This window comes from Quercus suber, unplaced genomic scaffold (assembly GCF_002906115.3).
Source record: "Quercus suber isolate HL8 unplaced genomic scaffold, Cork oak 2.0 scaffold_260, whole genome shotgun sequence".
Lineage (NCBI taxonomy): Eukaryota > Viridiplantae > Streptophyta > Magnoliopsida > Fagales > Fagaceae > Quercus > Quercus suber.
This window is the reverse complement of record NW_027069716.1, coordinates 602,967-628,958: the sequence shown is the minus strand read 5'-3', so window position 1 is coordinate 628,958 and position 25,992 is coordinate 602,967. Positions and strand designations below refer to the sequence as shown.

Genomic DNA, 25,992 nt, shown 5'->3' with positions numbered 1-25,992 from the left:
ACGAGCTACCTAATCAGATTGCTTAAATTTGACTTGACCGACTGGCACTGGCACATGTTATTAAATTTCTTAAATTTGTCTTATCCGTATGGCATTAATCTCTGTGAATAGGCGATGAATCCAAATAGGACACAAATTCGAGGCCACAAAACTAATTTAATTTACCACACTTGCACTCAACCGAATGAACAAACAGTCCATTTGATTGGCGATCGTAGATTGTGCATAAGGAATTTTCCAAGGTATGGAGTAGGTTCTGACTAAATATTACACGATGTAGGTGGATGTATCGAAGTTAGATCAGGACAAGAGAACCTTGAACAACACAATTTATAATATTAAAAAAAATAAATAATAAATAAAAACAAACAAACAGTTATCGGTCATCCCCAAAGCTTGGCGACAACAAGAGCTGAAACCATTACTGGCAAAAAGATAGAGATCAACGGGTTCAAGGAAATATAAGCTCTAAATTCATTTTTCCGAACCAAAGTTGGGGAAAAAATGCATATTTACATTGCCTGCAATTCTTCGTACTTAAAAAAGTGTAGTACAGAGAGTTCACGTTCAAGTTCAATGGCAATTTGCTAGTTTTCAAATGTTTGATACAAACAAGTAAAACAGTCTTAAAAATTGTTAGCATCGCTCAATTTACTAAATATGTTCCCCAATACCCTTTCTCATTTAAAAAGCACATAAAAACATAAGCATAATGCAATAATAATTCCTCCATTTCCTCTCAGGAAAAAAGAAGGGATCGCCCAAAGATATGGTTATCATTCAAACTACCATTACTTTATGGCACAAACCTCATTCTCTCTACTATGGACAAAATTAATATTTATGATGAACAAGAGATCAGCTTAAAACCAATGTCAACTAGTCCTATATGTTACACTCTATATATCAAAAAGAGATGAATATAAAAATGGCAATTTAGAGTTCTCAAAATTAATACATATATTTTCAAGGAAATTCCTAGGTTACTGATCTAGGCCATACCAATTGCTTCCCCCTGATCCATTGCATAAGCAAATCAAACAGCAAGGTCAGTGACCAATAGCATTGTGTGGTTGATGCTGGTAAAAATGTGGGGCAGCCTCCCTTAGCCAAGAAGGATCTATGGAGATGACATTGCGCATGTACTGCCGATCAGTTGAGACAAGAGAATGGAATATAACCCACTTTGGGTTAACTCTGCATGATGAACACATATTTGAGATGAAATAATAGCATGTGCACAACACATGTACTAATCAGATGATAATACATTATGGATGAAGCGCATAAAAAGAGAAACAGCCAATAGGGTTGCAGCATGGATCAGACAGCAAAAACAAATGATAACACACAGATACATACAAAAATTATTGGTGCGATTGAAAAAAAAAACAAAACAAAAACAAAGAAAGAAAGAAAGAAAGAAAGAAAACCATGGGGTGAAAGAGCTTCCTAGAAATTGAAGAACCTTTGTGCAAATATATGAGAAAATGACTACCCTGTATTGGAAATAGCAGCAATCTCTGAGAAGATAAAATAAATAAGTGAAGTGTGTGTTGATTGCCCTTTGTTACTCTTTACTGTAGGTTGCCATAAGCAAGTATTCTAATAGAAATGCATATTCCTGTTACTCAATAATTGAACTTTTATTAATTATTTAAGTATGCACAAGAAAAGAAGGGGGAACTTCCCAACCCAACCTATACCAAAAGAGGATAAAACTAGCAAAATTCAAGGTCCCTACCTAAGCCATTCTCTGTAGCACTAGATTCCAGTGTAAGATCAGGAAAACTAATTATCATGTGAAGAGCATGCGGCGACATTTGAATATTGTTATTTCAATTACTACATAATAGTACAACTAAAAAACTATGCATAAAATAAATAAATAAATAAAATCTTTCATTTTCCCTTTATTAAAATAACCAAAAAGAGAAAAACCATAAGTTCATTAATACAGTATCAAGTCAAATATCAGACCAGTTTCTGTACAAACCTGAACAACACAGACGATGGGTGAATATAAACCTCCTGAGAGCCTCTGACAGTCTTATACATCCCACTGTGACTGAATGCCTTTGACAAGATAAGAACATAAATTTATCAGAGGGATCACTCAGAAAAGTGTTGAAATGAAATGGCCGAAATAATGAAGTTTTACAACTAACAGGAATGAACATAAATTCATATGTCCAAAGAGAACAAGGTGCATTGATAGTTAGTCTGATAAGGAATTACTCACTTCTAAACGACACGCATTAGCGAAAAAGCCAGCAGTAACTGCCTTTCTTACTGCCTGGACAGGATTAAAAACAATAGAACATTAACAATTTCAAACTACTCAGAATATAACAAGAAAAGGTTTTTTGATCTTCAAACTTCAATTTTAAATTATTCAGAATGACAATTTCTAAGTTCTAAATAGAAAATGATATGGAAATGAGGAAAAGCCAATGCTGAATGGAACTAGCAATCCTAAAATTGCACATTATATGCCACATGTATAGGCTACAATTACAAGGTTTGGTCAAAACCCTGGTCTATGCCCTTCAATTAATCTCTTAATATTCCTCTCCATTTCAAGAGTAATGATTAGAGATTGGAGAGTGAATAATTAATAGCATACCACCTAATTACCAGCTATTATTAATCCTACCATCATTTTACTCTGTTTGATTATTACTATTAGTCATTTGGTTGAGCTTTTTTGGCTTTTGTCAGATTTGTTCTTTTCAAAAATTGATTTATTGCCAAGCACAATTGAAGATCTTGATACAATAAGCAGAAGATGATGATGATGAAATTATTATTATTAAAAAGGTAACGCCATCAAGGATGCTGCTGCTTGCGAGAACAAGTGAATCACAGGAAAATTTTAGATTGATCAGTTATCATCCTTTTCAGATCATTTGAATTTCATTCTAGGTTTTAGATTTCCTTCAACTTGAATGCTGAATTGCCATTAACAGTTGCAAGCATGTTTCAAGCCGATGCTGATGAAAAATAATACTTTTACTGTGTAGTATACCAGTGACACTAGCAAGCAGTTGTGAAGTATAATCTCATTTGTTATAACTTATCCCTTAATTCTAATTAGTAATTATGTTAGTTTTCATCCTAAAATAACCATATTTTAAAAAAAAATCTTTATTTTAGAGAACTTCCTTAATGGGTTAAGACAATTCTATGCCATCATTCAATTCCTTTTTTTCTTCTTTTCCTATTTTTCTCCCTCTAATTTGAATGGGGTGCCTAAGTAATCTATTTTTAAAATAAATAAAAGAAAACAGGGGATAACAGAAGGAAAGAGAGAGATTCATGTGGATAATAGCGAGATGGTTTTCTTAAATGCTAGAGAGATGAAGTTTTAGGTGAATGAATTATGAATCGACTGTCACTAATTACTTTTTGAAAAGTAATAATATATATATAACAAAAAAATGAGTCACCCAAGAATACAGGAGATATAACGGGTAACCAGTCACTTACAAAAATTGCATGTCTAATATATCAACAATAGAAAATAAAGAAAGATTCCTCAAGGCAGACAACCAGTCCAACAAGGTTCTGAAAAAGAACAACTAAGGTCAAGCATAGAACTTTCAGTATCTTCAAAACTCCTGCTATTCATTTCCCCCCAAATGCACCACTTCAAGCAATGGGGGATCTAACCATACCAAGTATCGACCTTGCCAAAAAGCTAAAAGCTCAACAGATTCATGGACCACAGGTCTGCAGCAATAGGGCAATGTAGCAAAAGGTGATCAACAATTTCACCATTACATTTGCACATATGACACCAATTGGTAATCCTTATCTTTCTATTCCTTAAAATTGTCAATTGTCAAAATTTTAACCAAAGCTGCAGTTCATACAAAGAAGGCTACTCTCGAAGGGGACTTTGATCTCCAAAATATTTTCCAGGGGAAAGGATGATCACTAGTAACAGCACCAGCACCCAAAGTCGGTAATAAACACCAACCTTGAAGCCATTTTTCTTGGAAGGTTTCCAACACATCTTATCCTCCCTAATCCCCCTAATTACTGTACCATAAATGGTATCCATAAAGGTCGTCAAGGAGTCCAATTCCCAGGCTTGTATGGCCCAGGCAAAGTATAGATTCCATTAAAGAATCCCACTGGTGAACTGCATAAAATCAGCCACACTTGCCTCCTTATTGCGGGTGCTAATTCTAAATAATTCAGGGTAACATACAACAAGAGAAATCTCCCCGCACAATCGATCTTGCCAAAATTTCACCCATGTTCCATCCCCAACCTCATATTCAATGTGACATGACAAAGAAGACCAACCCCGTCTAATAGTTCTCCACAAACTAACTCCATACTTTACCTCTATCACTCTTCTGAAGAGAGCATCCATCTCAAGACTATAACACCACAACCATTTCCCTAACAAAGCTTCATTAAAAAATATCAATCTTCTAATACCCAAACTATCTGAAGAAAGAGGAATACAAACAGTCACCCATTTAACTAGATTGAATTTAGTCCTCCCCCCATACCATCCCATAAAAATTTCTGCTGGATTTTTTCAATACGATTAGCCATAGATGGTTTTCTTAAATGCTAGAGAGATGAAGTTTTAGGTGAATGAATTATGAATCGACTGTCACTAATTACTTTTTGAAAAGTAATAATATATATATATAAAAAAAAAATGAGTCACCCAAGAATACAGGAGATATAACGGGTAACCAGTCACTTACAAAAATTGCATATGTCTAATATATCAACAATAGAAAATAAAGAAAGATTCCTCAAGGCAGACAACCAGTCCAACAAGGTTCTGAAAAAGAACAACTAAGGTCAAGCATAGAACTTTCAGTATCTTCAAAACTCCTGCTATTCATTTCCCCCCAAATGCACCACTTCAAGCAATGGGGGATCTAACCATACCAAGTATCGACCTTGCCAAAAAGCTAAAAGCTCAACAGATTCATGGACCACAGGTCTGCAGCAATAGGGCAATGTAGCAAAAGGTGATCAACAATTTCACCATTACATTTGCACATATGACACCAATTGGTAATCCTTATCTTTCTATTCCTTAAAATTGTCAATTGTCAAAATTTTAACCAAAGCTGCAGTTCATACAAAGAAGGCTACTCTCGAAGGGGACTTTGATCTCCAAAATATTTTTCAGGGGAAAGGATGATCACTAGTAACAGCACCAGCACCCAAAGTCGGTAATAAACACCAACCTTGAAGCCATTTTTCTTGGAAGGTTTCCAACACATCTTATCCTCCCTAATCCCCCTAATTACTGTACCATAAATGGTATCCATAAAGGTCGTCAAGGAGTCCAATTCCCAGGCTTGTATGGCCCAGGCAAAGTATAGATTCCATTAAAGAATCCCACTGGTGAACTGCATAAAATCAGCCACACTTGCCTCCTTATTGCGGGTGCTAATTCTAAATAATTCAGGGTAACATACAACAAGAGAAATCTCCCCGCACAATCGATCTTGCCAAAATTTCACCCATGTTCCATCCCCAACCTCATATTCAATGTGACATGACAAAGAAGACCAACCCCGTCTAATAGTTCTCCACAAACTAACTCAATACTTTACCTCTATCACTCTTCTGAAGAGAGCATCCATCTCAAGACTATAACACCACAACCATTTCCCTAACAAAGCTTCATTAAAAAAAATCAATCTTCTAATACCCAAACTATCTGAAGAAAGAGGAATACAAACAGTCACCCATTTAACTAGATTGAATTTAGTCCTCCCCCCATACCATCCCATAAAAATTTCTGCTGGATTTTTTCAATACGATTAGCCACATCTGCGGGGATAGGAAATAAAGAGAGAAAATAGGTAAGCAAGCCCTATAGAGTACTCTTAATTAAAGTGACTCTTCCTCCCTTTGGATAAATATACACATTTTCATCCCACAAGTCTCCTTTCCACCTCTAAAATTGGATTCCGTATCATCCTCTCTTTGAAGTTAGCACCCAAAGGAAGACCCAAGTATTTCATAGGAAGTGAACCCTGCTTGCATCCTAACACATCCAACAATAGCATAATGTTCGGAACCACTCCCACAAGAACTAACTCTGACTTACCCAGATTAATTTTTAAACTTGAAACAGCCTCAAACCAGATGAGCACCATACGAAGTAGCAAAAGCTGATCAAGATCAGTGTCACAAAAAATGAGAGTATCGTCAGCAAAGAGGAGACGAGACATTACTAAAGAACATCCCTCTATATGGCCCTCATTAACAGCTTTATCCAACATTCTACCCACCGTATTCATGACAATTACTAATAACAATAGAGACAATGGATTGCCTTGTCTCACCCCCTACAGCTCCCAAAAAAATCACAGGAAGAGCCATTAATCAAGATGGAGAAATGAACAGTAGATAAACAAAAGAAGATCCACTGCCTCCACTTTTCAAAAAAACCACAGCACTTAAGAAAAGGATGAGAAAACTCCAATTCACATGATCAAAAGCCTTCTCTACATCCAACTTTAGATAATTATGTTACTACTTAGCCAAACTCTTACTAATATATATATATATATATTTTAAATGGGTACCATGCATGGTGCAGGTTATAAGCTAGTATTAATAATGGTTAAAAGCTCTGAAGCTTTTAAGCCAATAGAAGTATGAATAGCATGACATCTTCCTGTGACCAATGGGACAAGGATAGAGAGAAACAAAAATGCAGATTTCATGTTGTAGTCTATCAAGTGGCTAAAAATGAATTGCTGGTTGGTTCTACTGCCCTTTTCTCTGCAATGCAAACAAATGTTTTATAGGGAAGTATGACATTGTTCTATCAGTAAATCTCTTGGAAAGTTACCTTCATATCTCCCTCACAAGATTTTAAGACCATGCCTAATCTCTGTGCTATTCTTCGGAGCTGCCCTCTAATTTCAATCACTTTTTTCTGCACAGCATGTAAACCAATATCAACATAAACAAAACCACAACCACAAAGTGCACAAGGTAATACTACTTAAATCAAGTAAATTTAGAGCTACATTCGCACATGGAACTAAGAAAAGTGAAAATTAAACCATTTCATTAATTGGCCAATGGTCTTTGGACCAAATAGCATCTCCTCCTGTTTTAAATAAGTAGGAGATGTGAGGTCAAGGTCAAATAATTACAGGTGCATGTGATAACATTTACCTTTAAAAAAAACATATTTCTTAAAATTTTTAAAGCAGCTAAAAACAGAGACACACCATGGCTTGGTAATTCACATGGTTCTTATGACACCATTGCGAAGATTTTCCAGATTGAAGAAACCCTTTGTAAACATTTAGGAATGTCACATGGTCACCCTGCATTCATTACACAACCATTACTGAGCAAAGAAAAATATCACATATATTACACCCCAACCCCAAAAAAAACAAATTACTGGTCCAGTAACGGAAGATGCATTGAGTAGATATCAGTAGTACCATCACCCATCAAAGCACCAAACAATGAGATGGAACAATTCTAAATTTTATATGTTAGACAATCATTTCGGATAGATTGTGAATGCTCAATTTAAATTCAAATTTGATCATTCAAAAGGTGTAACCTTTAGGGTATTCTTTTGGAAGTGGGGCTCAAAAGTTGGACTGAATGTGCAGCAGTTCAAACTCAGAAATTAGATTGATTTCTTGGCACAACAAAGCATGTAGGATAAAGTATATGACCAACATACAGATAAAACAAAATTGACAACTAACAGAGGAATAAGGATTTTTTTTTTTTTTTGGGTAAATGAAGACTAGAGGTACAGTAAAGGAATTTTTAAAGTTGTGCTGTCCAGAAAAATTGAAANTTCTCTCATTAGGGAGAAGAGAAAGCACATGAGGGTCATTAAGTGTAAGACACAAGCCCACACCAAAAACAGTACTCTAACTAATAGGATAGCTTAATACTTGATAAAGCCTTTTAACTCCCTCCCTACGAATGTGGGACAACCCCCATGGGGCCCGCAGTTTTTTCTCTTCCTAAATAATTAGAGGAAGGAAAAGAGCAGACAAGGCCCAACATGGCTTTCTCAGTCAGCATTTTTCCTGTGTCTGTCACTTAAAATTCAAAGTGCACCATATATAAACCTTGAACCAGAGAAAGTGATAATATATTAGATCAACTAAGGCAAGAGGGATAAAACAATTTACTTGGACAGAGAGAATGGCAGCAATAGTAAGAATCTCCTCTGAACACCCAAGTTCATTTGAAGAAAGGATCATTTTGGAGATCATTGGTTCCTACATTGAAAATTTCAACACACATTCAAGTTTCATTTTTAAAATTTATTGACTGAAGAAAAAGGTAAAAATCAACCATGTCAGAAACAAACCTACTACAACAAACACATCCCAAAATATAATACAAGCTCATCCAGATTACACTATATTAAAAACGTAATAATTGTAAGAGAATACGTAACAACATACAGATGTTTGATGGATATAAACAATATATTTTCAAGGCTCATGCTTCCATAAGCGTTAGTTTCAAACAATTCATAAATATAGTTCTAAAAATAACTATGAACTGAAAAGTGATAGCAATGGAACAAAATAAGAAACTGATAATAGGCTCACTTAAAAATGAGGTTAGAATGAAAGGCAACCAAAAAAAACAAGCATGAGATCATTTGACCAGTATTCATTTATTTCAGTTTCATTGTCATAAGAAGTAACTTAGACCTTTGTTTACTCCATGAAGTAACAGAGATAAAATGATTCCATGAAAAATTAAGGCGAGAGCTCCAGGATAGGTTTCCCTTTTTTTTGGGGGGGGGGGGGGGGGGGTGAATGGGAGGCTAATATGCAGTAATAACAACTACCAGGTGAAAATTTTTACTGCAAGATACAGTAGAATATAACACCAGGCATGCCAAACTGGGAAAATACTTTTAAAAAATGTAGAAGATCAAACACATGAGCGATCACACGCATCAACCATGAAAACATAGATCCACCTCATCAATAAAATTTTATTGCTTATAAAAAATTAAAAACCATGACAACGTAGTTTATTGGCAACATACTAATGGAATCTCTGCCACTTGAAATCCAGCCGGTGAAGTAAGTTTGGCATCATCATCCAACACTCCAAGAGAATACAGTACTTCTAGCGCTCGAATCATTGCTTCAGGAGATGGAGATGCAGGCCAATCAAAGCCCAGGATGTTGTCTATACCTAGGGCCTTTAACTGATACATCAGAACAAAATAATTACCATCAAAACTATTGCTTAAAAAAAAAAAAAAAAAAAAAAAAAAACCTCTTCCAAGGCATATCATTACTATATTAAGTTCTTGCTTGAAGAAAAGCCCAGAGATCATAAGAAAAACATGACATAAAGAAACCAATTTATAACCGTCTGCCATCATGACACTTCACTAATTTCAGGCCCTTGTAAATAAGAAGATAAGAAAATCCAATGAGCTTTGGCTCAAATGACACACCTCCCCCCATAATAAAGGATAAAGGGTGGCTAGCTTGTTGGTCTTGGAGGAATAAATCATTTACGTATTGAAGTTCTCTCACATAATTCTTCTTAATATAATTGTTTGCCCTTGTATTGAAAGAAAAAAAGTTTATACTACACTCCTTTGAAGCTTAAGCATGTTGGAGGTTTTACTGACTGTTGCACAAACTACATGATAATGACAATCAAGATAATCAACGAAGGGAATAAACCTTTGCCACAGGAATAAAACCAAAACAATGCAATAATAAAATTGAAGAATAGATAATTTAAGGGTCCGCACCAAGCAAGAGAGAAACCTCTAGTAGTTAGAACCTAGGGTTGGTGTTGGTTGCAACCAGAACCAAACTATGCAAAATTTTCAATCAATCAAACCATGATCATCCCCATAGGAATACAATAATATGGTTATAGAGACTACTAAAACTAAAACCTAACTCTAACTGACATAGGCAAACCCTAATTCTTATTGTAATTGACTATGAAAATCTTATCCTAAATGACTTGGAAAATCCCAAATATTGAATTACAACAAAAACCTTGACTCCGGGAAAATAAATATACTAATTAATTTTAACTACTACGACCTAAAATAAAAAATTGACTGATAAACCATAATTGACTTCCAAAATTAAATAAAAATAAATTAAAACAAATATTTCCTGGTGCCTCCCACATCACCATCGGCAAAGGACAGTTTGCTAATCTTTGAAGCAATTATGCATAAAGGACATAGAGGAGTGGTACAAGCAACTAATTATATCATATACCGAAGTCAACCCCAGTTCAAGCTATGTCTCTCCTTCCCTCCTTTTTCATGTCAATTTATAACCACTATCATAAATCAGAAGATAATCAACACAAAAATGAACACTTCAAAGACAAGAAATTATTGCAATACGAGAGTTTCATCAACCCATTATGGAATCATAAAATTTTAAAAAAAAAAAAAATGTGGAAGGAGAGGATGCACAGTTGCACACTATGACTTATAGAACTTATTGCAACTAAACTGCATACCTGAATCACACAGGAAACAAGGTTTGATCTTTGCATCTCTGGAATACCCTCAGCAGACATTTCATTGACAAAATACTCTTCAGTATATAACCTGGTTGCAGCCACAGGAATAAAGATCAAGATGTAACTATGTATCAAATTACTGGAAATGCAGTTAACATATCATCTCTACAAGTTCAAATAGCAACCTTTGAAACTTAGGCAGAATGCACAAAAACATGGGCACAAAAGATTAAATCATAAAAAGGAAGTAAATGATAGGCTAAGATTACAAGGAAAATTGGCTTGCATCAGCAGTGTGTAAACTCTAATAAAATAAATTGCTTATGAAAATTGGCAGTTATAATCAAATTCTGAAGATTTTGAAACTTGTGAACCGATAAATTGAAACAGAGCATGACTGTGCTCAGTTTAAAATAATGTAAACCTAAAAATAAGAGTATACCCATATCATTACAAATATATTAAAGAGTGTTTTGAAAGCTTCTACAAGCTAAACCTTTACAAGCCATTTGGTTAGTGGAATCCCATTTCTTTCTGGGAATCTGATCAGATTCTCATGTATGGCTCCCAGATTAAACTGTACTTTTTGGAAATGTAACATTTTCATGGGTATCACACTTCCACAAAACGTAGAAATCTCATAACCACATTCAAACCTTGTTAATTAAAAATTCCTTTTCAAAAAATGGTAGGAAGAATGTTCAGAAACTAAAATGTACTTCTTATTTTCAATAATTCCAAAACTGCCCATTTCGTGCATCCAGGTTGTCCCAATTCAGACCATTTCTTGTTAATTGTGCTGGTGGAAGCTCTTTAGTACCACTAACAGCCCAGCACACCCACCCCCCCCCCTCCCCAACCCAACCAAGATACAGCCGACAACTATAGTTAGCCCACATACATGACTGTTGTTGATCCAGAGCAGAAAGAGGGAGATGGTTTCAGGCTTGGGCCAAAATAAAGCCTAGAACGCAAGATCGTATTGTTATACTAAATACTAAACAAGGGTATTTTTGAAAGTCTACGGCAAAAGCTGTTATCATCCTAGAAAAGTTTAGATCTAACAAAATGCAGGAATGTTACATTCCAAAGAACCTGACAGGAATTCAACTAGTGAACCAAACATGGGCATGTTACATTTTCAGGAAACTGATTTTGATAATCCAAGATTTAGAGAATGTGAACTTTTATGGGAATCACAGATTCCACAAACCAAGTTGCCTCTAACTAAAATGGCCATTCTGAGTCATTTCCCATTAACACAATTGTACCTAATGCATAAGATTAACTTATTATAATGTTTCTTCATATAAAAGCATGTTATTGTCTCAATAATGTTAGTTGAAGGTACATGTGTAGCAAAGGCAAAGGTACTTTTCTTGGTGCAAGTGCATTGAGTGGTCACATGCTTTATGAATTCTTAACTGCAAAACTGAAGCATAACAAGGTAAAATGATAATAGAGGTGCCTTATCCGTAATTCTGAAACAGTAACAACACTTGACTGCTTCATTTATAATGAATTGAATGTGATAAGGTTTGAGCACTAAAGTAATAAATTACTAACAATAGTGATTATAAATGAGGTCACTTTACCAGTTAATTGACTCTAATTTCCCAAGAAGTAAAATATTGCCTTGAAGATAGGTACCTGTAACACTTCCCAGGTCGAACTCGTCCAGCTCTACCTGCCCTTTGTCTAGCAGATGCCTTGGATATAGGTGCCACTACCAGATTCTCAATATCTGAAATCTGCAGCAAACCAAACAAAAAAAAAAAAAAAGAAAGATTCAATGATAAGAAAGAGTAGACAGACATAGAATGATTTTAGATGCCATTTGAATCAATCATAATTACAATAAAATTTTTACATGCAAATGGGAAAAAATATGATATAAAATTATAGTGTAGCATGTTTCTATAAATAATTCAAAAAAGTTAAATTATCCCAACCTAAAGATGATTTACTTCATTCTAAACCAAGACCAATAATCCACACTTTAATCCCCCAGTAAAAAAAAAAAAAAACACTTTTTTTTTAAGCAATGAAAAATTTTATTAGAAAAAAAAGAAAACCTAGTACACCGGCGGTGTGCTAAAAGAGAAGTACAATCAATTCAAAATACAATTATCAAACAAGTGTAAGAGAGAAAAACAAGGGGGAGAGAGAAAACCAGCACTCCAATCCAAAAAAATACGGATAGAAGAAGGCTTTAATTTCTAGGATATTCTGTTCACATCCATCAAAACTTCTGGAATTTCATTCTTGCCAAAGACACCACATAATGTAATGTGGCACAGCCTTCCAAAAAGAAATATTTCTTTTTTTATAAGCAATGAAAAATTTTATTAGTAAAAAACAAACCTAGTACACCGGTGGTGTGCTAAGAGAGAAGTACAATCAATTCAAAATACAATGATCAAAAAAGTGTAAGAGAGAAAAACAAGGGGGGGAGAGAAAACCAGCACCACAATCCAACAAAATACGGATAGAAGAAGGCTTTAATTTCTAGGATATTCTGATCACACCCCTCAAAACTTCTGGAATTCCGTTCTTGCCAAAAGACACCACATAATGCAATGTGGCACAGCCTTCCAAAAAGAAATATTTCTATGCTTCCCAAAAGACCCCTGCCAAGCCGCAAACATATCAATGACTGTCATTGGCATAACCCAATGGAGGCCAAATAGCTGGACACCATATTCCACAACTCCAAAGCTATAGGACATGTTACAAAAACAAAGCCTTATTATTAAAACTTTTGGGACCAGCAATGAATTCTCTATAAACTAATCAATATCAACCACGTTTATTTTTTCCATCATTCTCTCAATTCCAAAATCATAATTGTTGTAACTTCCTTAATTAACATGTCATTTTCTACTACTACTAACGTTATTTTAGGTCTTCTACCTCTTTTCAATCCCTTGACTTGAATCAAACCATTCTTCCTCACTCAAGCATTAATCGATCTCCTTTGCACATAACCAAACCATCTCAAGCTACTCCCCCTTCTTTGGTATCTCTTAGCTATCAAGTTTTACAACCCATTCATCTTGAATTCTTTATTTCTCCTTTTACTAAACTTACACTTTATGTACTCTGTTTTAGACCTACTTAACCTAAAACCTTTAGATTCTAAAGCATCCCTCCATACTTCCAACTTTACATTCACTATGCATCTAGTTTTATCCACTAAGACTGTATCATCTACAAAAAAAAAAAACATACACCAAGAGACTTCATCATGATTCTTGAATGTATATAATAAGTTCATCCATAACCAACGAAAAGAAATATGGACTTAAAGTGGGGTCTTTGATGCAAACCTATTGTGATAGGAAACCCACTTGTGATTCTTTCACTTGTTCTCCCATTAGTTACAACTCAGTCAAATAAATATCCTTAACCTTAATATACTTTAGAGAAACTCTATTCTTTTCTAAAACCTGTCACAAAACCTTTAAAGTGCTTTAACATACACTTTCACTTGGTCAATAAAAACTATATGGAGATCTAATTGCTTCCATGGTAACCCAAGTATAAAACCAAATTGATTATCCAATATTGTTTTATCTTTTCTTTGACTAGATTCAATTGCAATCACTATTTCTCAAAGTTTCATAGTGCGACTCATAAGCAAAATTCCACAACAATTTGTATATTTTTTATATCTTTTGTTCTTGTATATAGGTATAAAATTCCACGACAATGTGCCATTTATTTTTATAATCCTATTTTTTTTAACAAACCTATCTTTTCTATCCTCAATTGAATTTCTTGTATAAAATCCATTAAAAATAATATTAACTCTTCCATCTTTCTTTATTAACACTCTTTTGATCTTCATCCTCAATGCAACTTGATACACTCCAAGTTTCTTGTTCTCATTTCCCCTATCATAGCAAGTTTATAAATATTCTTTTCTCCATCCATCATCCCCAAACTTGCTATACATCTCATCATAAGCGTAAAATCTAGCCTCCAGAATAGCCTTTATTGCTTCCTTCTGCAACACTTTATAAAATAAAAAAATTTATATAAGTAATAAAAAATAATTAAAAAAAGAAGCGTGTCACCTGAGTATACAGGAAGTACATCAGGGACAATACAAATCAAATGCAAAGTACAAAAGTCCATAATAACATGAATTGAAAAAAAAGAACAAAAGCCTAACATTGCAACCCAGTCCACTTTATACTTTTATATGTGGCATTGTCTCTACATCTAGGCAAGCTTCTATAACTCTCTCATTAATTTAAAGGTTGCTTGCACTCTCATTCCACCACCAAATCTCCTTAGGCCTTAGTTGGTACTCGTCGTCCTTTCAATTCTCCAAATACTTCCTTAGCCACTCTTTTAATAAAACCTTTGATTTCATTCCACATCTTTTCAAGAGCTTCATCTAGGCCATACTTACCTTCTTTGATCATTCTATCTTTAAAAATAACTTGTTTCTCTTCATTCAAACCCCACCATTTAAATCTTGGACTTCCATGTCAAATATCTCTTATTTTCCAACATCTTCTAATACAAATGTCTAGTCCCACCAACCTATGTTGATTGGTTATGGGTTATGCTCTCTTCTAGTCTTGCAATCTTTGTAATATCTACCATCAACTTTTCAAGTAACGATGAAACTCTATTTGGCCAACGTTTGTCCCAATTTTAAAGGAATTAAGTGTGAATCATCTTGAACCAAGTATTCACCAATATCGGATCGTATGCCATTGCAAAGTCAAAAATAGCATCTCCTAACTCATTCTTTTAAAATCACTACTATCTTTTCCAACATGACCATTCAAGTCTCCTCCAATAAAAACACTTCCCTATTTGGTACCCCTTGAATTAGTTCATCCCTGTCCTTCCAAAAATTTTGCTTAATGGCTTCTTCCAACCCTATTTGAGAACCATATGCACTATGTTAATTGTTTCTTCTCCTGGGATAAGTTATATTAAAAAAATTCTCTCTTATCCTCCTAATCTCAACAACTTCTTAAGGAATTTTATCCATGATTATCTCTACTCCATATCTATTTTTATCTTTTCTTGAAGACCATAATTGATATATGTATGTTCAATTCCTTTAGATTAATCCCCTGTCCACTTAATTTTTTGCAAGCACACCATATTTATTCTCCTCCTAATTATAGTATCTACTATTTCCATTAGTTTCCCTGTTAAATATCCTCCTATTCTCCTGGATTAACTTCTCTATCCAAAACCATTCACCAATGTGAGGGAACCTTGCCCATTTCTCAGTACACCCAAGTGCCTATGTAGTGTGTCGCTTACGGGTAACACCCTTGTTAACCCTAACCCACTTGTCATTACATATGGGAATCCAATGCAACACATTCCTAGAAGGGGACACCCTAACATATATCTATATAGGATCCAATCATGAAAAGTGACAATTTATGCTGCTCAAGCCTGGAATTGGTTGTGAGAAAAATATACAACACTCAATCATAGACACAAGTGGAGTTGGCAAGATTGATACATTTACAAGAAACAATTTTGCAAGGTGAAACATTCAAGATATGATGCGAGTATGAGAACTAATCATACAAGTGCAACTACATAAATTTAAACATTCAAACAACAAATTCGTTACCGGATTGTAGTATCGCTGTTTTGAGAACCCACTATCAACAACATACACAATTCCCTGCACATAATAGTAGCATAAGGTTGGATGACAATGCACTTCCTGGTTGCTTTTAACTAATCACATCCAACAAAAACTGCTCTAGAGGGCAGAGATGTTACCTCCAAAGTTAACGATGTCTCTGCTATATTTGTTGATATCACTACTTTCCTTTTCCCTCTAGGAGTTGGAGTAAAAATCAACTCCTTATAGAAAGCAAAAAGGTAGTCAGTGAATCAGAAATTTGACAAACAAAGACTCCATATTGATATATTACTAACCTGCTCCGCACGTGAGAGTCCCGAGTACAGAGGCAAAACAATTAATCCTGAAAATGTAGATTGACTCATGATTATGTCCAACAAAACTTTTCGTAATGATTTTGATTATGTCTAATAGAATATAATCTTAAATACTAATCTACAAGATAAACATGTAATACTGCCAACTCAATAAAATCAAACTTAAACCAGTGATGCAGTGCAAAGAGCAAGCTCCCCTGTTCTTTGTTAATACAAGTCAATCCCAGTGGTTCATGAACCATGGTATCATGTATTGTAATATGATCATGTGAATACCGATCAAAGGAAGAGGGAGGAAACAAAATAATAATAATAATAAATGGACAATACCAGCAGAGGATGTGGATCAGTTACGATATTATGACACAAAACTTCAGTTGTATTTAATAAATACAGAACCATCTACAAATCATGGAGCATCTAATAAATCACAACATACAGACACGCACACATACACATGGCCGCATGATTGCATATAGACACAAACATGTACACATTATAAATATAGCTTGCGTGTGTATTTCAGCAAATTACAACTACTTTAGGATGTATACATGTAGAAACTACAAAGTCTAGACATAATTGCTTTGTCATTCAAACCTGAAGATTTCTTTCCATTGCTTTGAGCTTCCTCATTAAGCAACTTGACAGCAGTATCAATATCATCTTGACCAGTAAGAAATACCAGAATATCACCCATGGGTTCCTAAAAACAACAAATATAATTTAGACGATAAATATTCGTGAAAGAATACACCACTCTCTATGCATATTAAGAAGTTAATCCTCAAAAAAAAAAAAAAAAAAAAAAAAAAAATAGTATGAGAACTAATCATACAAGTGCAACTACATAAATTTAAACATTCAAACAACAAATTCGTTACCGGATTGTAGTATCGCTGTTTTGAGAACCCACTATCAACAACATACACAATTCCCTGCACATAATAGAAGCATAAGGTTGGATGACAATGCACTTCCTGGTTGCTTTTAACTAATCACATCCAACAAAAACTGCTCTAGAGGGCAGAGATGTTACCTCCAAAGTTAACGATGTCTCTGCTATATTTGTTGATATCACTACTTTCCTTTTCCCTCTAGGAGTTGGAGTAAAAATCAACTCCTTATAGAAAGCAAAAAGGTAGTCAGTGAATCAGAAATTTGACAAACAAAGACACCATATTGATATATTACTAACCTGCTCCGCACGTGAGAGTCCCGAGTACAGAGGCAAAACAATTAATCCTGAAAATGTAGATTGACTCATGATTATGTCCAACAAAACTTTTCATAATGATTTTGATTATGTCTAATAGAATATAATCTTAAATACTAATCTACAAGATAAACATGTAATACTGCCAACTCAATAAAATCAAACTTAAACAAGTGATGCAGTGCAAAGAGCAAGCTCCCCTGTTCTTTGTTAATACAAGTCAATTCCAGTGGTTCATGAACCATGGTATCATGTATTGTAATATGATCATGTGAATACCGATCAAAGGAAGAGGGAGGAAACAAAATAATAATAAGAAATGGACAATACCAGCAGAGGATGTGGATCAGTTACGATATTATGACACAAAACTTCAGTTGTATTTAATAAATACAGAACCATCTACAAATCATGGAGCATCTAATAAATCACAACATATAGACACGCACACATACACATGGCCGCATGATTGCATATAGACACAAACATGTACACATTATAAATATAGCTTGTGTGTGTATTTCAGCAAATTACAACTACTTTAGGATGTATACATGTAGAAACTACAAAGTCTAGACATAATTGCTTTGTCATTCAAACCTGAAGATTTCTTTCCATTGCTTTGAGCTTCCTCATTAAGCAACTTGACAGCAGTATCAATATCATCTTGACCAGTAAGAAATACCAGAATATCACCCATGGGTTCCTAAAAACAACAAATATAATTTAGACAATAAATATTCGTGAAACAATACACCACTCTCTATGCATATTAAGAAGTTAATCCTCAAAAAAAAAAAAGGACAGCCTCTCATCAACTTTCACAATAATTTTTTTATTAGTAAATTCCACAAAAAAATGAAACCATTGCCTACAAGGTTCTATGTATAGTAGCAGCTGGGAAACACATGGACATGGACAGTGATAAATAACTATGGTCAATAAAGAAGAAACAAGCTTTCAGGGAATATAACATGGTACATCAATTTACAATTCATTCAATAAAAATAATAATAAATAAATAAATAAGTTCAAAGGACTTATGAATCCTTGGTAAGGAAGTCAATACACAGTACAGTTCATTTGTAAAATTAAAGATTAATGAATTGTGGGGAGAAAATAATTTGGTTCCTCCAGTTTACAGTTTAGTTATGACCTTTCTTATGTAGTTCCTTGCTGTAGGAGCATCACCCTAAGCATACATCACTAGCACAGATTCAATGTAGATCTGCTGCATATGTGATGTAATGGTAGATCAAATCGATGCTACAACTTAATGTATGAAGTAGCAAGGGGTTACACCATAAAATTTCAGTTAGGAATTTATTAGGAATCATTCCAAGGATGCACCACCAACTGACATGAAGCTTACACGAAGGGCGCACCTAAGGCACCAGAGGAGGAAAAACTAGCAAATGCAAAGAATCAAGGATCTTTAAGAAGAAAAGAGAGCTGGTTAGACATCTAAATTGGAACATGTACTATTTCTGCTTTTTTTCCTCTTTCTTTTTTTTTTTTTTTTTTTTTTTTTTGAAAGGACACTCTAGTATGCAGCAAGTGTACAAGAAATCCTTAAAGCTAATGAGCTCTAGCTAAAATTTGCACTTCCTCCCCAATAAAAACAGGTATAGGTGAGATTGTAGGTTCAAGACTCACTGGGTGCAGTGTGACTTACCAATCCAAAATATAAAGATAGCAAACAGAGAGAGAAAGGGACAGAAGAGAGAGAGAGACCTTAAGAAAATTATGAGTACCTGATTATGAATTGACAATACTGTTGAAACAACAGCCTGAACATAGTCCGAAACGGCTCCTCAGCAAAATGAATTTGTACATTAAACCCTCTACCCTAAAGTTAAGCAGATTACAATGATATATCCATAAGAAATCATAATGTTACCTGAAGAAAACTACTGTAGTTCTGTAACAAAAATAATGATTAAATGAATTGGTATTCCAAATTAGAAAAACCAGGAAGGAGGGTGGGCAGAGAGAGAGAGACATAAAATGGCAGTACGGTATACCTCAACTGATAGGATCGCAGGTTCCATCCTTGGTCCAAGCTCCTCACCTTCTAATCCTCGACGCCTTTTGCTAGTTACAGAAAAATAATAATAATAATTTTTTTCAATTCAGATAGTCAAAAAAAGACTATGTTTGTTGGCCACATACTAAGGAAAACAATTACTGTTGGTCAACCTAAGTTGAGGCAACAAAAAAAGGAAAATCAAGATAATTTTGGAACAAAAAAATATGAACCTATACAAGAATATGATAAAGGTGATAACATGTATTAATGAAAGAATATGAAAAATAACAATAGGAAGCATGCTTTGGCAGTAACAACTAGCATACTTTTACTTTCACTTAATAACTTTTTGTACAAGCCAAGAGCCAATAAAATACAATAAAAAGAATCTTATAGCTCACAGGAACTTTTTTATAAGCAATAATATCCATTAAAGAAAAGTGCAAAAGGGGCACAACCCTAGTACAAGGGAAGTATACAAAGGAAAAAGCCAAGCAGGGAAAAAATAAAAATACAAAAAGGGTTAACAAAAACTCAAAAGTTATCTAGGTACTCTAAAAATCTATAGTACTAAATTGGACCCCTTTCCACTTTATATGAGTGGGCAACTTTGAATGGTCATCCCTTCTCTAGTTTACTAGATTTTTTGGATTCTTGTAATTTTTTGTAATCTTGATACACTGCTAGTACACTTCCTGAGAACAGGTTGTTGTTTTTTTTTTTTATTAGTAAAATTTACTTACTTATCAAAAAGAAAAAGGTTTTATTGAAAAAGGTCATCGACCTTATGTTTAAATGGAGGAATTGATTTTGTAATCATTCACCAAATATTTGGTACCTTGTTCTATTATGTTTGATGTGAACTATATGGATGGAATGCAATCAACACACTTACAAAGATGTGAAAAGTACAAGGGTTCAGTTGTTAGCAACCTTCACTAGCTCCTTATATTATTGGTCTCGTGCGTGGGGTTTTCTGAATAGTAATTCCATAGTGTTGTTCATAGAGCCCCCACATTTTTTTTATACAATTTTTTCTTGTTGTAATTCTTTATGATTCTTCATGTCCGTTGTACATGAAGTAGTCTTTTTCAGAAAAAAATTTTAACTATCAAAAAATAATAATATCTATTTTCTTTTAGAAAAATATAGTTAATTACCCCTGTAAGTTACCAAACTCATCAAAATTGGTGTACACTCATAGAGGACTCTGGAGAGGGTCTTTCTTAAGAGTTACAAGGGTAGAAGAGTAAAGGTTGAATCTTTGGAGCCAAGATCATTAAAGTGCCTCAAAGGTACAAATTTCTTCCTAATCACACTAATTTCTTAAAATTTCTATAGTCTAGGGTTTTAGAAATTAGGGATTTTACAAGATTAGAAGCATTTAAGTCAATTGATTCATTTGATTGTGTAAAATATCATACTTTGATGGATTTTTGGATTTTAAGGTTAGATCATTGACTCTAGGATGTTCATAAAATGAGTGGAACCTGCCCTAGTTCGTAAAAATGAGTTGTAGAAAAAAAAATTAATTGGAAATGAAAATATGGTTATAGAAAAGGATTAGTTTGAGAATATCTGAACTTGTGCCAATTAGAGAAGTTCTAAGCGTTGATGAGTTTACAAGTGATCTTGGATGTCATGTTTCATCCCTTCCTATGTAATACTTGGATATGCCTTTGGGAGCTCACTTCAAGGCAAGGCAAACCTAGGATCCCATTATAGAGAGAACACATAGTCAACTGGCTGGCTGGAAGAAATAGCACTCATCAAAAAGGAGGAGACTCACTCTTATCAAAAGTTCACTATCTAGCCCAACTTTTTTTTTTATCTCTATTCCCACTATCTGTAGGTGCGGCAAAAAGATTGAAAGAATATTCTAAGGGATTTTCTTTGGGGTGGATTGGACAAGAAATTCAAATTCCACCTAATTAACTGGAATGTTTTTTGTAAACCAGAACCATGGCAACATAAACCAAAGCAAGCCAGTGCAGAATCTAACTTCACTCTAAGTCTTAGAAGAAAACCTGGCTTGGAAGAAAGCAGACATTGATTTTGCTTCAATTGTAGCAGAGGAAATAATCAGGCGCAGCTCAGGTCGACGGCGTTGAATCTGGAAGTAAGTAATAATAAAATGTACAAAAAGGTTATAAACTCAAGAGAGAGAGAAAAAAAAAATATATATATATATATATATTGGGAGGGGGGGGGGGGAATTTTTTAGTTTTCAAAATTTCCTGTGGTACCTTTTTTAGTAGACCAAGTAATATGTCAGTTGAAATGGACCTTTCATGAGCCTCATCAACCATTATGACACTGAAACAGTAGAGAAATTGAAGGGGAAAATATTACGGAAATATGATTATAAATAATACAACAACATTTATAACAACAGTTATTAAAAAGACAGACCATTATAGTTTTGCTGAACATGGTATACAACAACAACAAGCCTTAATCCCAAATTTATGGGGTCAGCTATGCATCCTCAATAGATTAGTTAGAATTGGTCACAAAAAGGAAAAAGAAAACTAATAAATTATTGTTACTTTCTGGACTAACAAGCAAGTGCAAGCGACAAACAATCGAATAATTTTTTTTCATCGCTAATTTTAGTAGTTGGTTTTTGCATGTAAAATCTTAATGCACATGTATGAACGTTTGCAGACCAGCTAAAACTGACCAACATAAGTTAATCTTTAAAACCAAAAATTTTTACAGAACCAATACGCAAGGAACAAGGGAACGAAAGTAGATTGAGTTTAAAGATAGGCTGAAAACATGAAGGAGAATAATAAAAATTTCTAGAAGTGTACTCAATACCTATACTTGGTCAAAAGAGGATCATCCATCATTTCCCTCAGTAACACCCCATCCGTTAGAAACTTTATCATGGTTGTATTCTGTGCTGCCAAAACATGGAAATTCTCAGCAGTCATGACAAGGAACTAAAAAACAACAAAAGCTGTTGCACAAATTCTAGTTTAAAACACCAAAAATTTTCTAAGAATCATATGATATGTGCAAGATACAGCATTCTGATGTAGATTATGCTTTATCACAATAGAAGATTATCCTATAAAAGATTTAGTGAGAACTTGAAAAGAAAGTAAAAGGTCTCACTGTATTTGTAAGATCTTCAAATCGAATTGTGTAGCCAACTTCCTCTCCAAGCTTGACCCCCATCTCTTCAGCCACCCTTGCAGCAACTGACTATGAGGCAATACAGCAAATATTTATAAGCAAATACCCTCTCATATGGTAAAACTGATGTTAAATGTTCAAACTAGAAAGTCCGAACTTAATTGCAAAGAATAAGCTTTCCTTGAATTTCTGCACATTTATGAAGATACACTCTCCTTCTTGAGGACTTCTGTTGAGAATCATGCATTAGGCATCATGCATCCTATCCTATCCTATCCTATTTATCCTATCAAAGTTACCTTTTTATCTCCCACCAGATGAAGCAAAAAGATTAAAGGTTGCTATAGCACAATAGAAATAGTAGCATACCCATACTCCCTCCCCCACTCAGCCAATGAACTAGCATGTCATGATGCATATACACACTATTCCAACTGCACTCCTTAATTAGGCATAATATTATCGTGCATAAACAATATAGATAGTTTGACCAACAGATGCTACGATTTGATTATTGTCATGATGCAATGCAAGAAGGACCTCACTGACAAGAAGTTTCATTGATGAAGATCCTTTCTCATTTCTCATTTTGATTGTTTGGTGTAAATAATATATGTTAAATTATTAAATATGCCATTTCTGAAAAGTTTAAGCTCTTACCATAGCTAACAATCTATCATGGTATAAAAGCATGTGATCCTTAGGGCCCGTTTGGATTGAGAAGGGAAAGAGGAGGAGTGGAGGGGAGCAGAGTACAGCTGGCTAAAAATAGGCTAATTGTGGGCCAAATCTACTCTACTCACCCTCAATCCAAACAGACTATTAGTTCGAACCATGTCTCTACTCTAATTCCCATATAAAAAGTTAAAAATGCCACATATTGAGACCCACTTATTAAGGTAGAGTTTGAGCCCCACGTGTGAGGAAAGTGTCGAAATTTTGATTAAATGATTTAAAGGTAAAATAAAATTTTAGTCCCTAAACTTTACCAAAAGTTCGTGGTTCAACCCTAAACCTAAACTTTAAGAATTTGTTTTTCATTCCTAAACTATTAAAAATATTTTAATTCTGTACTTAAACATTTAAAAAAATATCTTTTTTCATTCCTAAATTATTGAAAAAAACTCTTTACAAAGTTTAAGGATGAACAAAGAACTTAATTAAAGTTTAAAATTTAGGGACCCAAAATAGTATTTTACCCATAATTTGAATTTACCATTTCCTAACAGACACTAGTTCTAAAATTACACCATCATTCTTCAATTAGTTATGTGCAGAAAGAAAAATCAAGTACTTTTCAGATAATTGAATAATCAATCTTATAAAACAAAAACAAAAAAAAAAAAAAACAAAAAAAAAAACCACAATAATTAAAAAGTAAATAACCTGGACAGCCAAACGCCTAGGTTGAGTGCAAGCAATAACACGCCCACCATCAGCCCAACCTGCTTCTTTAAGGTACTGCCAATTTCACCAAAAAAAAATAACCATCAACATATTGAATTCACTATTACTATTAAAAAAAAAAAAAAAAAAAAAAGCAAAGGGAAAAAAAGAAAGAGAACCTGAGGAATCTGAGTGGTTTTGCCACTACCAGTCTCGCCAACGATAATAGAAGTGGCGTGAGTTTCAACCAAATACAGAATCGCGGTGCGGTATTTATACACGGGAAGCCTCTGCCTCTGCTTTTCCATGCCTCCATAGCCGAATCCCGAAGAGGAAGAGGAAGAGGCAGCGGTGGACAAGAACAGAACTCCGCCTTCTTCGTCGTCGACTATGCGAGGCTTCTCGGCTCCGGGCTTCCAGAAATGCGACATTGTCGTTTTGTTTTTTGTGTTTTCTTGCTACTACGCCGTCGTTTCGGTTCTTGCTTACTGCTTGCTGCTGCCACTCTCTTTTTGAATTCTGCTCTGAGCGAGTTCGTTTTGGAAAGGAAAAAGGGGCGAGGGCGGGTTATGGGCCCGGTTTGAATTGGAGCGGGTCTCAAAACAATAGCTGGCCCGGTTTTATATCAATCAACCCATGCATCAAAGGTTTTTTTCTTTCCTTTTATTGTATCAAATAGAAGCTGAAATTTAAGTATTGAATTCATAAATATTGATTGGACTGTTACACTTGGTATAACTTTAAGCAAAATTATATTATCTAATAATTTTTTAAATAAATTAATATTTCAAAAATATCATCGTTAGATTATATGTTCTTCATGTTTTTAATTTGCATGTTAAGTTTTGTGTCAATCAAATATTATTTATTATTCGATTTAAAAATCTAAATCCATCTTTTAAACGGAATTTTAATTTAAAAAACTTAAAATTTAGACATTTGATCTATAACATAATTATTGATTTCCAATTATCTTGAAATATTTTAAACATGTAAAGGATAAGAAAAAAAAATCTAATTTAATAGTGAATTTATTAAAACTCGCACCCAATAAAAATATATATTTAGTAGAGTAACTTGAAAATATGTATATATATATATATATATATTATGTGTGTGTGTGTACACACTAGCCACATCACACGCATTTTGTGCATGCAATTCAGGCTCTCTTTTTGTGGAGCGATTAAAGAAAGGGAGATAAAGAGAAAGAGAAAGCAATATAATGAATTTTATTATAAACAAATGGTGTGTTCATACCTTCCTAATTGAGTTTTGAGTAATTGCCTTCTTTCGAAATTAGTGGGATTATGGGAATAAATGTGTAGGATTTTATTTGTTTTTTAGAATCAGAAGAAGAAAGAGAAAATGTTAAAGATGGAGAGATATGTAGAATGAAGAACAAAGGGAGAAAAAAACTATGTATAATTGTAGTAGTGGATTTTTTTTTTTTTTTTGAGAGAAAACGATAATAGACTTTATTCATAATCAAGGTATAGAATTAGGAAGAGAAATAGGGGCATTGTTCAATTCAAACAATAGCCTTCTCTTTCTCTTGTGCAACACTAGCAAGAAACTAGAATAGCTCTACTAAAAAAGTCATAAAAAGGAACTAAGGCTGCGTTTGGTTCCTGTAAAATATTTTCCGGAAATGTTATTTTCTGGAAAAGGAAAATATTTTCAAGTGTTTGGTTGTACTATGAAAATTGTTGTGGAAAATATTTTCATGTGTTTGGTTCTATTTTGAAAA

The 25,992-nt window shown here is 34.1% G+C and overlaps 1 protein-coding gene across 1 annotated transcript; it reads right to left on the bottom strand.

Moving 5' to 3' along the window:
• Positions 1 to 704: 704 nt before the first annotated feature.
• LOC111999953 (probable pre-mRNA-splicing factor ATP-dependent RNA helicase DEAH9) lies at positions 705 to 24,781 on the bottom strand. Its single transcript, XM_065781247.1, is given in 22 exon segments — positions 705 to 1,197; positions 1,997 to 2,076; positions 2,243 to 2,296; positions 6,848 to 6,934; positions 7,236 to 7,334; positions 8,109 to 8,261; positions 9,050 to 9,214; positions 10,513 to 10,603; positions 12,166 to 12,266; positions 17,352 to 17,405; positions 17,507 to 17,590; positions 17,666 to 17,712; positions 18,284 to 18,389; positions 19,438 to 19,490; positions 19,493 to 19,532; positions 19,708 to 19,777; positions 21,740 to 21,825; positions 21,959 to 22,028; positions 22,536 to 22,615; positions 22,836 to 22,925; positions 24,243 to 24,317; positions 24,422 to 24,781. Coding segments are annotated over 22 exon segments (2,085 nt in total). The 5' UTR covers positions 24,674 to 24,781; the 3' UTR covers positions 705 to 1,049.
• Between the last annotated feature and the right edge of the window lie 1,211 nt (positions 24,782 to 25,992).